We start from the raw sequence: 13101 nt of genomic DNA on the forward strand, positions 1-13101 counted from the left end.
CATTTCTCTCTTAAATAACAGGTCTTGAGTTCAACTCCTCGTCGGCTAGGTCTTTAAGGTCTCTTGGGATAGTTTCCTACGACGTTAAAACTCTTTTTCTCGGGTGTGTGTGTGTGTGTGTGTGTGTGTGTGTGTGTGCGCGCGGGCTAATAAAGAGAGCAAAGTGGTATAACCTTTCTATCACCCAAGTGTGGTAGATTGGTTATGCCATTTCCCTCTTGAATAACAGGTCTTGAGTTCAACTCCTCGTCGGCTAGATCTTTAAGGTCTCTTGGGATAGTTTCCTACGACGTTGAAACTCTCTTCTTCTTCTTCTCTCTCTCTCCCTCTCTCTTTCTCTCTTTGACAATGGCAAAAGCACATGTCATGGCATTATGCATGATGTATCTCTCTCTCTCTCTCTCTCTCTCTCTCTCTCACTTCCAAGGCATCCAACACATTGATGCAATGTGAATGTACGTAATGCCCAATGCCCACTGCAATTACTTCCTTCTCAAAGCACAATGGCAAATGCTTGACAAATCAAGGTGGCCGTCCTCTCAAGCAAGCCACTCTTGCACAAGCGGTCGGTGGTTGCTCCAATATAACCTTTTTCTTCAAAGAGAGACATGTTAATGGAGATAAACCTCGCATGCACCATCTTTGTCCTACGACGTTAAGACTCTTCGTCTTGGGTGTGTGGGTGTGTGTGTGTGTGCGCGCGCTAATAAAAAGAGAAAAATGGTATAACCTTTCTATCACCCAAGTGTGGTAGATTGGTTATGCCATTTCCCTCTTGAATAACAGGTCTTGAGTTCAACTCCTCGTCGGCTAGATCTTTAAGGTCTCTTGGGATAGTTTCCTACGACGTTGAAACTCTCTTCTTCTTCTTCTTCTTCTCTCTCTCTCTCTCTCTCTCTCTCTCTCTCTTTGACAATGGCAAAAGCACATGTAATGGCATTATGCATGATCTCTCTCTCTCTCTCTCTCTCTCTCTCTCTCTCTCTCTCTCTCTCTCTTTGACAATGGCAAAAGCACATGTAATGGCATTATGCATGATCTCTCTCTCTCTCTCTCTCTCTCTCTCTCTCTTCCAAGGCATCCAACGCATTGATGCAATGTGAATGTACGTAATGCCCAATGCCCACTGCAATTACTTCCTTCTCAAAGCACAATGGCAAATGCATTGACAAATCAAGGTGGCCGTCCTCTCAAGCAAGCCACTCTTGCACAAGCGGTCGGTGGTTGCTCCAATATAACCTTTTTCTTCAAAGAGAGACATGTTAATGGAGATAAACCTCGCATGCACCATCTTTGAGTGCAACTTCTCTTTCAATAGTTTCCGGATCGATGGATGGAAGCATATGGTAGAAGCCATTGTTGTGGTGGAGACCATGCGATGGATAGAACGGAAAGTTATACCACGACATGTGTACCACGAAGCTTGCTTAATGAGAGAGCGTGGATTGACAAATCTTTTGAGCTGGTGCGTGCCAGATAGGCAAAGTATGGATGCTCCATTCTTTTCGTTGGATAGAGTGATTGCAAGAAGAGGGGCATCACCATGTCCTCTTGGCACGTGTTTCTTGCGAGTGTTGGATATGTGAGTAAAAGGAAAGGTCACATTTTTATCAATCCATTGCTACATTTGTCGAGCTAGACTTGGGGTAAGCCACAAACAACCTTTTTATATGAGGTTTCTCATTGCCTCTTTTACATAAACGGTTAAAGTGTATGCTCATCTCCTTTTCTCCATCGTATGCTGGTCCGGCCAATGTTGTTTAAGTAGTCACCGACAATGTCTCAAATTGTGTTTCTATGGGCAATAAGTTGGAGGATGAGTTTTTACCCGTATGGACTCCATGTGTGTCACATTGCATTGACCTTCTTTTGGAGGACATAAGCAACTCAACTTTTGTGAAGGATATCTTTGGACAAGCACTCTCCATTGTCGAGATACCTTGTGGGTAATCGTAAAGTAAGGTAATCTACGATTACAACCCACAAATCCTTATGGTTGGATTTGGTTTTAGAGACCACATCTAAGAAGTGAAGTATGACTCATGTCTAGTATAGAGCTGAACAAGAAGCAATGTGCAAGTTGCACAATTTGTTAAGCATTTACTCGAAATCAAGAGGTCATGCATTTGTGGTGGAATGGGACATTGAACATGTATATATTGAGCGGTTCTTGCAGATGGATATATCTGATAGCAAACATAGGTGGTGCACACATGGAAATGAGTTTTATATGAAGTGGGCAAGACCCGCTTCAATTGTAAGACATTTGAAGATCGATGTGAAGAATGAGCGCCCATGGCTCATACAACTCATAGACATTATGAAAAAGGCTGTAACTGCAGGAATTAACAAAGGGTCTTACAAGTGCCTATGTTTACAAAATAGAGGATGACTATGTATCGTTGGTAGTTTACTTTTTGCTCTTCATCTGGCCTTACATTGACATGAAAGCAAAGCAATGGTTACTGTATCACAGGAAAAAGTATTTTAAAAGGCCCATTTACATTCATATAGTCTAAGAGCTTATGCAGCAGTGTACAAGATGATTTTTTTTTACAAAGACTGTGGGCTGTTGTATGCACAAGAAATGGGCAACATGGGAGCAGACGTCATAGATCAGTCTGGAACTCACTCAGGACTTGCTCGTCAAGAGGGAGGCCTTTTTTAGCAACCGAGGACGGTAATGCGGTAAGGCAGGAAGGTCTTCCTTGCGAGCTCGTGCGAATCAACTCTTTGCTGCAGGTAGTTCATGTGGTGGGTGAGGACGCTGCCGTTGGGAGATCTCTTGCTACCAGAATGCAATGGTGAGCGATTGCAGGAATTTGTGGGCGATCCCCATTTAGGGGATATGGGCGCTTGGACCTGGGGCCGCCGCCTGCAATTGGAGGTACTGCTACTTGCGTGAGCTTTTGGAGTTGGGTGCTTATCATGAATGCATTGCGCATGCACCGATCGCGATTTAGCTAATTCCTGCGAAGGAGCAGCAATTCTGCCCGATTTTGCATCGCTAATTAGAGAAAGCGATTTGAGTTCAGGTGGCATTGGATAGCGAGGCGCTGCGCCTAAATGTTGTGGGCTGTCAATAAAACATTGCGCAATAGCTGAACTTGGTTCTTCCGCTGTTCCACCCGAGCTTGATGCGCTCAGAGATCGCCATTTGAAGCCTTGCTGAAGGCGAGGAATTGCGCAAGAATTGCGCGATTTTGTAGCGTTTGAAAAAGGCGATTTGAACTCAGCTGGAACTGGATTGCGAGTAGTTGCTGCTGAATTTGTTTCATCCGCGATTCTGCCGGATCTTGAAGCGCTCATAGAGCTCGATTTGAAGCATTGCTTAATGCGAGGAATTGCGCAATTAGCAGGTGGGTGCCCAATACTTTGTGCATCCCCGCATTCAATTGCCTGCGAGGAAGCTAACTTTGAAGTGTTTACAGAGCGCGATTTCGTGAAGAATGCGTGGATTATTTGCCCTGCAGGGAGGCATCTTCGTCTTCTATGAATTCTTCTTAAAAATCTGTTGGGTTTTGCGGGCACCTTCTTTTTCGGTACTGCATTGATGACAGAAGCTAGAATAGCAGTATTAATGGCATCCTCAGGCCTCGCTGCAGAGATGATGGGCCGTGGAAAATGGTGGTCGACTGCTCTGACAAGCTCAGAGATTGTCTTGGATTTGCTGCTATTCAAGCTAGGTGCCGCCCACCATGTTGAGCTAAGCGTGGGAGAAGGAGGAATGCTTCTGATCTCTTCATCACCATCGTCAAAGAATGCAAAATCAACATCATTCTCTGTATTGTTAGTGCTAAATGTAATATGGGAGCTTGATAAATTACATGGAGTCTGCAAATTCATATAACCAGTACTATTAGCCATAGCCAAAGTCTGTTGATGGAGGTGCCTATAATTAATCCACTAAGCACACTATACCCCACCTTAATTTAATACCTTAGTGCTGCCCAGTTATAACGTGAATTTGAATTTCTATTCAATTGTATAACGCCTTTAAAGTTCTCTTGAATAGGCACACTTTTCCTTCACATGACAATGTTGAAAACCTTTGGTACATCACTTTCACTTTTCTCTTTCTTTTTCTTAGGTATGAAGAATCACAATCTATCTTCTGGAACTCTTTCAAGACTTTCATAATAAACAAAAACACAAAAAAAAAGAGCATGGTAGATTAAAAATACAAAACTAAAAGTGCTAATTTTTCATTAGCGAAAAGGAGGGTCGCCTCTAAGCCCTTAGATCTTTGGGCAAGCTGAAAGTTATTTGTTTTTTGTAATTTGCATAAATTGCCTCGGTTTTTAATGAGGTATTATGCAATTGTTCGTTCTATTTTAGAGATCATTTGCAAGAAAAATTGTTGCTTTATGATTTTTAAACTCATTAAATTGGCCAAATGAGCTTTGTATCGGTGAAATGGAGGAAAAAAAATCCCTCTCAATTAAAATGCTATTGTATCCCTGATTAAGCAAGAGTCACTTTTAGGTAGCGAGTAATACTAGTCACAAACATGAGAGAGAGCCTACATAGTCAAGTCTCATCCAAATGTTACTTTCATGACCTTAACTACGTCTTCTAGAAAAACACTTCTAGCCCATTAGCATCATTCAACCCTTAGTCCATAAAGACAATGCAAGCACATGTAGCTAAACAGTGTCCGGAAAAATCCTTTATTCAAAACATACATAAATCCCTTAAGCCATTTACATTATTTTCATGCATAATCTAAGCAAATTTTTCCCTTATCACTCTCCTCTCAACCAATTGTCTTGAGTTTCTAACTGGCTCAAAGCTAAGCTGAGACCCACTTTTCCCGAACACTATCAATGCTAAGTTAAGTATACACATAAGTTTTTATGGAGAATCATACTTGGGACAACGTGTCTCAAATTAAAATGTGCACTTGATATTCCCACGGGTTCTCAGACTTTATCTTAGCTTTTCCAAGCAATAAATTCAATCATGGATATGAAAACCTAGAACCTCCTTAATCTTTACATGCGTGTGAGAATTTTACTTTACTCATGCTTATCTTTCATGCATGCATGTGAGAATTTTACCTTATCCATAATCTTTATCCTTATCCTTAATCTTTGCATGCATGTGAGAATTTTACCTTACTCGTCCATACCTTTCATGTCAATCTCTGTTCTTTGCATTCTATTAGCAATTGAAAGTCATCGACCTTTGCTTTGAGACCAAACAATCCCATCCTTAGAGAAGTATAAGTCGCTTGTATTATTATTATGACTTCCTAAAAGAAAATTTATTGGCTTTACTACAAGCTTCAAAATGAGATCACGATTAACCAATTATGGGTAGAAAAAATATATTTTATATTATTCTTGATATTCTTCAAAAGTTAAAGAGAATATATTGTAATGGAAATGGCTTATGAACTTGAGAGTAGTGGAATTAAGAAAATTAAAGAAAGCATTTTTGTAAGATTACTTTGTGAGCATAGAGCGTGAACTTAATTGATGGTAGCAACATAAACACAGTACTTAGTTAACTTGCCAACTTTTGCAAGAGAGAGAGTTTAGAGAACATGACAACAGTTGAGGACCGGATTTATGTGGAACCGGTACCCCCTTCAATAGGCATTTGTGTTATAGTTTCTCCTATCGAGAGAGACTTGGTACAATATAATCTTTGTGTTCCTTTTGACCTAAGTGATGCTATGAAGATGAAAAGCTTCATGCATCACGAGCATAACATGAACTTTGTAAAAAGCATTAACTATCCCAAGCCTCAATCCCAAGGCTTCAAATACCTTCGAAGGTGGAGAGAGCTAGCGGGGAATGAGGGTAGGGCAGAGGAACAAGAAACATTCATAGGAGAAAGAAATAGTTCCTCACTTATCATCACTCTTCTTGCTAGCATACATAATAGCATAGTAATGAAGATGGAGAAGATGACAAGCTTAAGCATTGAAGCATGGCTCTTGCTTGGATTTACATTCCATAGCCAAAAGTGTTGGTGTAGGCTCTCAACTTCTCTACTAGCTTGGAGAAGGAGACAAAGCTCTTGCACTTTGCACATCACACAATGAGAGTGTGTGTGAAAGAGTATACCCCCCAAGCTAGCCCCCTTCTTGCTTTGGTCGACCCCCTCTTCTAGCTAATGAAAGAAGCTTATTGGACCCCTGCAAGCCTGGCCAATCACATGCAGAAAGGATAACAAGAAACAAGGGTAGCTTTGGGACAAGTGTCCCCCTTTCTCCTTTGAGGGAGAGGACGTGATAGATGCAAAAACAATTAATCAAATTAAGTAATTTATCATTGGATCCCTTTGGAGGCCAACCAATAGGCTTTAAACACATCATGAGGGCAACATGAGTAGGTGCTTGACATGTGCCCATGCTGCCTCTTGAGGCTTGGGCTTTCCTTGTGTGTGAATGTGTGTGTTCTCTCTTACTCCCCTAGCTGCTTTAGGGCCCACCCCTTCTTGAGTAGGGATTGCATTTGACTTTTTGAACACCTTACCCTCAAGCACCTTAGTCAGCAATCATGACAAAGCACCTCAAGCTTGGGTAGTGTTCTCACAAGAACCTCAAGCTCCCTAGTTGGCAAGCACGACAAGCACCTCAAGCATCTTAGTCAGCAAGCACGAAAAGCACCTCAAGCACCTTAGTCATCAAGCATGACAAGTACCTCAAGCACCTTAATTAGCAAGCACGAGAAGCACCTCAAGCTTGGGCCGGGTTCCCACCTCAAGCTTTGCTCTAGCTTACCTAAGGTCAAATGACTTTTTAACACTAACCTTTGGAGGTCTTCAATGAAGCTAACCCTAAGGTCTTGTAAGGTCCATTGACTAGCCTTGCTCTTTGACATACCATCTCTCATTTGGGCCCCTTTACCATTGGCCCCGTGTTGAGATAGATATGTAAGCACATGTCTATATTCCTCGGGGCGGTCACTTATCAAAAAGCTTCCTATATCACGTGCGTTCAAGAGGTTATTAATAATACCTCAATATACATACTATATTTACACTACATGCCTATTTAAAAAACCCCCACCCCCCTTTGTATGTATACATTTTGATACATTTTGATCTTTTAATAATCCTCTTCGGTTAACTCACGTGATAGCATACACATTCTAAAAAGTGACCGCCCCGGGCTATATTCTAACCCTTGTTCCCATTTATTCTCATTGAATGATCAGTTTAATATGAGAAAATCATTTGGGATGGTTAGATATTAGATTTTATGACATTACCTCTCTCTTGAAACCATAGTCGTCCTCGACTATGAGGTAGAAGAGATAAAGCCTTAGTCATTAGTCAATCTTTCTTAGCGGGTAGAGGATCCCTTTTTACCCTACGACATCTTTCCAAGATGGATGACTAATCCATTTGGTGCTTGAGAGACATAGCTACCGCAAGCATGTGTGCTCTTTAGTCCATTTCATTCTCCCAAAGTAGAGTGATAAATTTTTGGTGTTTGAGAGACGTCGTCATCACAAACATGACTGTAAGCATGCATACTATTAAAATTTGTGTACAATAAAAAAGAAAACTAGTCTTATACGACAAAAATATTGGTCACTCAAAAGAAATTTGTACATTTTCTTACTCTAATGTAGCATTGTAAGCATTGACAAGGTTCATACTATCCTTAAGTTGTATTTCTTGCATCCATCTCGCATCTTCAAAAGGATAATTTTTTAATTTAATAAGATATTGTTGGATAATCTTACCATGTTGTAGTACCTTGTCTTCATGCCGAAGGATAGCTTCAGTCTTCGATTTTGGGAGGGTCTTCAATAATTAGTTCACTTGGTGGCTCCCCTTTGTAGAGCTTAAGTAGGATCACATGAAAAGCATTGTGTATGAGCCAATGATTCGGAAACTTGAGTTGATAAACCATCTCATTGATTGGCTTCAAAATTTGAAAAGGACCATAGTATCTTTTTGTTAATTTAGCATAATACTTTTGATGGCATGTAGGTTTTTTGCCCGTCGCTTGCCTCAATCGAGCCTTGGGAAACTTAAGTAGGACCCAATCATTTTCTTCGAACGTTAAGGCCCTTCTATGCTTGTTAGCAACAACTTTTTGCCTTTGTTGAGAGATGGATATAGCCTCCTTAATCTTTTGAGAAGATTCTTGTAGGTCACTGCTATACTCATTGGCAAAACAAAGATCTTTCCATGTACTTTAAGTTGCAAGGGACTTTTAGGTCTTCCCTCAATAATTTCAGAAGGTGCTTTTCTCGTAGAAGTATGTAGAATATTATTGTACGCATACTCTACAAGAGGTAAGTAATTTTCCCATTGTGAGCATTGATCTACTTCTGTAACATAAGTCTTTAGTAGATCAAGTATCGTAAGATTGGCTATCTCACTTTGGCCATCCGTTTGTGGGTGATAGGCCGAAGAGAAATTCAATCTTGTTCCTAGATTTCAAAGAGACCTTTCCACAAATTACTGGTCATTCTAAGATCTCTATCTGACACTATGGATGTTGGAAATTCATGGTGTTTGAAAATCTGTTATATGAGGAGAGTTGCCATTTGGTGTGTCTTAACACTAGAATGGTAACAGGACACTTTTATGTCCTTGGACACTTTTGTGTCCTGTTAAGTGACCATTTTGCTTGAATTATTTGAAGAGTATGAAAATGAATTTTTAGGTGCTATATATCCACAAAGTTTCCTTATGAGCTGAAAAAAACTTGACATTTTTTTTGGAGTATCGATTTCACCATTAACCTTACTCTTGCACAACATTTTTGAACCTAAACTGTGTGAAAAAACGGGTCCTTTTTTTGGCTTTTTTTTTCAATTTTTTGCAACTACACCACTCTAAACTTCATGTTTGTGAGGTTTAGATTGCTAGAGGATAAGCCTTCATAGTTCTCAACATGTTTTGATGCTTATAGGGAGAGCTGAGTGTTAAAATTGAAAGTTATGACCAACTTACAAGAATTGCATAATCCTGTTTTTTTGCCAAAATTAGCACTTTTATGATTTTTTTGGTGGCTTTCTTGATATCCAAATTCAATTTTGATTGTGTAAGTGTAATGTATAACATAAAGCTAATCTCCCTTGAGTTTTGGGGGACCTAATACACTATATAGCATAATATATGATGATGGTTGAGTTTTTTGATTGCTGAAAAATACGAGACATTTTAGAGTAGCAAGTATAACGTTCTCAACTTTGCTAGTTTCTTAGGCCAATTGTGTGTATTTTGTAGGTAGTAACCATATCTAATCATAAAGTACAAAGTTGGCTAGATATTGAGTAGTTTCTATGGGTTTGTAGAGGTCATAATGCTAAACCCAGTTTTTTCATGTTTGCTGTATTTAGCACTTTATCATTGCCCCCAAGGTTCCGCTTATTAAGAGATCCATTATCCTTTTGACATGCTCCATGGCTCCTTTTGAATCCAAAGGCCCAAAGAGAACTAAGAAAACATGTATGTAGTATCTATATTGAGCGTGACTATAGAAACTTTGATGATAGGTCCACAGAATGGAAAAAATGCAACTTTTTTGTACCCTTTTTTTTGCCTTAAAAAAAATTAGCGAGGTAAAAGCAACCATATGTTCTGATCACCAACCCATTGAAGTTAACGGGGCATTTTATCTCATGTCCTACAAAAATCTCCACTCTTATTTATATGCAATCAACCGTAAGAAATTGTTGTTTTGGGCAAAATGCCCCCGTCCATGAACTTTGGAGGCTTGTAGTGACCAAGGGACGAGAAATCTTACAAGTTTCTCATTTTTTCCATATGTAGTAGTCCTTGAACTATAAGCTCATGAAAGGATTTTTCAAAATGAGTGGATCCACTATGGTTTTGGAAATTTTTCCCAAAACCCTGAAAGGACAATTTTATGTCCTGTTAGGTTACCAGTCTAGTGGTAATAGTCTTTTTGACAGGAATAAAGTGTGCTTGCTTACTAAACCTGCCGACTATTGTCCATATTCCCGTATTCCCATGGATAGACTTGGTAATTCAAAGATAGAATCCATGGATACACTCTCCCATGGTGAATTTGGAATAGGCAATGGCTGGAGTAATCCAAGTTTCTTCCCTCTGTCATACTTGGTCTTGTGGCATACGACACATTTTGAAACATACTCTTGTATGTCCACTTTCATGGTAGGCCAATAGAAGTACGTTTCTACTTCTTGAAGAGTAGGTTGAATGCCTCTATGCCCCGCATAGGGAGGAGTATGGGATTCATACATGACTTTCTTGCGAAGGGAGTGGGTAACACACAGCCTATTGCCGTGGAGAAGATAACCATCCTGCAAGGTGAATAGTTCCTCTTTCTTCCCCAAAGCAAGGACTGACATTATGTCTCTAAAGTCAGGGTCAATAGCATACTCATCTATCATAGAAGATAGATCATTGTGAGTTGCTATAGATACCGCATTTAACTTTTGGTCGTCATGAAAGTGCATCGGCCACTTGATTGTGCTTACTAGCAATGTGAGCAATATGAAAATTAAATTGTGAAAGAAAATTTTTCCACCTCATTTGTTTGTCCAAAAGCTTGGTTTGCATCATGAAGTAATCGAGACTTTGATGGTCTGTTCGTAATATGAATCGAGTCCCCGATAAATAGTGCTTCCATGTGTCTAGGGCATGTAGAACAACTAAAAGCTCTTTTTCATAAATGCCTAAGACCCGTTCATCCATATTGAGCCTTCGGCTCTCATATGCTATGGCATGCCCTTCTCGAAGCAAGACTGCTCCAAGGCAATCACCACAAGCATCACATTGCATCTCAAATGGCTTTGAGAATGGCAAAAGCATTGAGGATTGGTTGCGAGGCAAGCTTCTCTTTAAGCTTGTCAAAAGAATTTTTCTCCTTAGCAGGCCATGAATACTTAATATTCTTCTTTTGTTAAGTCATGTAATGGTCGTGCTATTTGAGAAAATTTTGCTATGAAGCGTCTATAGTATGCACACATATCAATAAAGCTTCTTAGCTTATGTAGATTCCTTGGATTAGGCCATGCTTTTATTACCTCTAACTTTGATGGATCCATACAGATACCATCTTGAGAGATAATATGACCTAAATATTGAATCTCTTGAAGGAAAAATTTGCTTTTCTTTTGGTTGAGAAAAAGCTTGTTCTCCCTCAATGCTCAAAAAATCACTTGGAGATGTTGCTTATGTCTCTCCAAGGACTTGGAGTAGATGATGATATCATCAAAGAACACTACAATGAATTTGCGGTAGGGTCTAAAATTTTTCTCCATTAATCAATTGGACGTGGATATAGTGCATTAGTCAAGCCACAAGGCATGATTAGATATTCATAAAGACCAAATGTTGTGCGAAATGCGGTCTTTAGGATATATTCATACACTATCCTTATTTGATGATAGCCACTTTTAAGATCAATTCTACTGAAGTAGATAGAGCCTTGTAGCTTATCAAACAAATCTTTTATCCGAGGCACGAGAAATCTGTTTTTGATAGTGATATGGTTTAGTGCTCAATATTCCACACACATACGATGTGCACCATCTTTGTTTTGCACTAAAAGGACTGGAGAACAAAAGGGAGAGGAGCTAGGCCTCACCATCCCTTTATCTACCAATTCTTGTACTTGCCTCATGATCTCCTCTTGTCGAGCTTGGGAAACTCGATAAGGAGGCTTGTTAGGCGGTGACCTTCCTCGTAGGAGCTCAATTTGATAGTCATCATCCCCTCGTTTTGAAGGCAAGTACATAGGGATATCATCGATGAACACATCTTGGAATCCTTTTAGAAAATTAGACAAGTCTAACTCTTCTTGATTCCTACCATTTACATTTGATGAAACATTAGGACTTTTAGGGACTCTTTGCAAAAATCATGTACGCAAAAATTGAGCTCTTCGTTGATTTATCAAAAGTAGGAGGATTTACAAGTGGTATAGTATGACCAGACTCACTAGCATCTATATACATGTTCTTTCCCCTGTAGGTGAAGTAGATTCTCCTTTCAGGGAACTTCATGTTGGTAGCCATGCAGTTGAACCATGGTGTCCTAGGATAGCATCCTCATGTTGGAGAGGAGAGATAAAGAAGTCTTCTTTGTGGACATAGCTTTGGACATGAAGCCTCAACTTCCCAATCAAGGGAGTAACAGAGGCTTGCTGTCCCTTGAAAGCGGTATCGACAGTTACAACATCTCCTATCTCAAAAGATTGAATGCCCAATCTGGTAGCCAATTCCGTTGATATGAAGTTGTGAGTAGAGCCAGGTTCAAACAAGATGAAAGCATCATACTTCCTTACCTTCCCCGAAGCATAGGAGGGAATTGATCCTTTGCAACAATGAGCATCCTCTTTTAGAGTTTCAATGGTGGAAGCTCTAGGAGTCTCATTGTGATCATTTCTTGGGGCAAGAATGATAGCCATGTCCTTGCTCCCCACACTTAAAACATTTATGGTCCTTGCGAAAAGCTTCAAGCTCTTCAGGAGAGAGTTTGTTTTTACCTTTGTAAACTCCCTTCTCCTTGGACTTATTGTTGTTGGAATGCCTTGGGAAGAATTTTGGGCATTGGTTTTTCCCTTTGCTTCATTTTTGTCTTTGTTTTCCATGGGCTTGATATTCCGTGTACCCCCTTGTTGAAAATTGATGCGCAAAGTAACCATGGTGTGGTGGATTAATTCTGTGATAGAACCAGGCCGTTGAGAGTTGACGTATTCGGCCATCTCTTAAGGTAATCCCACACAAAATTGTTGCTTTTGCTCGACAAAGTCTATCTTTTGAAAGACAATAGCCTTGAGATGTGGAATTGGAGCTGATCTCTTTAGATAGCTGATTCCAATGTTAGAATTTAGAGCTACTGGTAAGTCGCCAGTTCAATCAGTGAAACTGGAATAGAGAGAGGAAACTAGACTGAAATAGTTATCTGAACTGAAATAGTACACTGGAATCAAAAACAGACTGAACAATTGGAAAAGTGTTTGTAGTTTCAGATTCATAGTTTAGGAATAACCAGTACAAGATGTAACAGACTGAAGCTCAATTGACCACAATAGTAATGATTACAAAATGAGATTACAATTGAAAATATTGTAGCTCAGGAAATACTTAGAAGCCAAATCCAAGAGAACTAAGAAGTAAAAAAACAGTAGCCCGA

General features: G+C 39.8%; 1 protein-coding gene across 1 annotated transcript; it reads right to left on the minus strand.

Moving 5' to 3' along the window:
- Positions 1-2221: 2221 nt before the first annotated feature.
- LOC147421046 (uncharacterized) lies at positions 2222-3967 on the minus strand. The gene has a single exon (XM_086504789.1). The coding sequence runs from the start codon at positions 3865-3867 to the stop codon at positions 2665-2667; it is 1203 nt and encodes a 400-aa protein (XP_086360915.1). The 5' UTR covers positions 3868-3967; the 3' UTR covers positions 2222-2664.
- Positions 3968-13101: the final 9134 nt, after the last annotated feature.

Source organism: Adiantum capillus-veneris, chromosome 28 (genome assembly GCF_014529385.1).
Source record: "Adiantum capillus-veneris isolate H3 chromosome 28, ASM1452938v2, whole genome shotgun sequence".
Taxonomy (NCBI): Eukaryota; Viridiplantae; Streptophyta; class Polypodiopsida; order Polypodiales; family Pteridaceae; genus Adiantum; species Adiantum capillus-veneris.

What these genes read in the sequence shown, in the direction of transcription:
- LOC147421046 (XM_086504789.1), bottom strand. Translation starts at nt 3,867, where the DNA reads ATGGCTAATAGTACTGGTTATATGAATTTGCAGACTCCATGTAATTTA.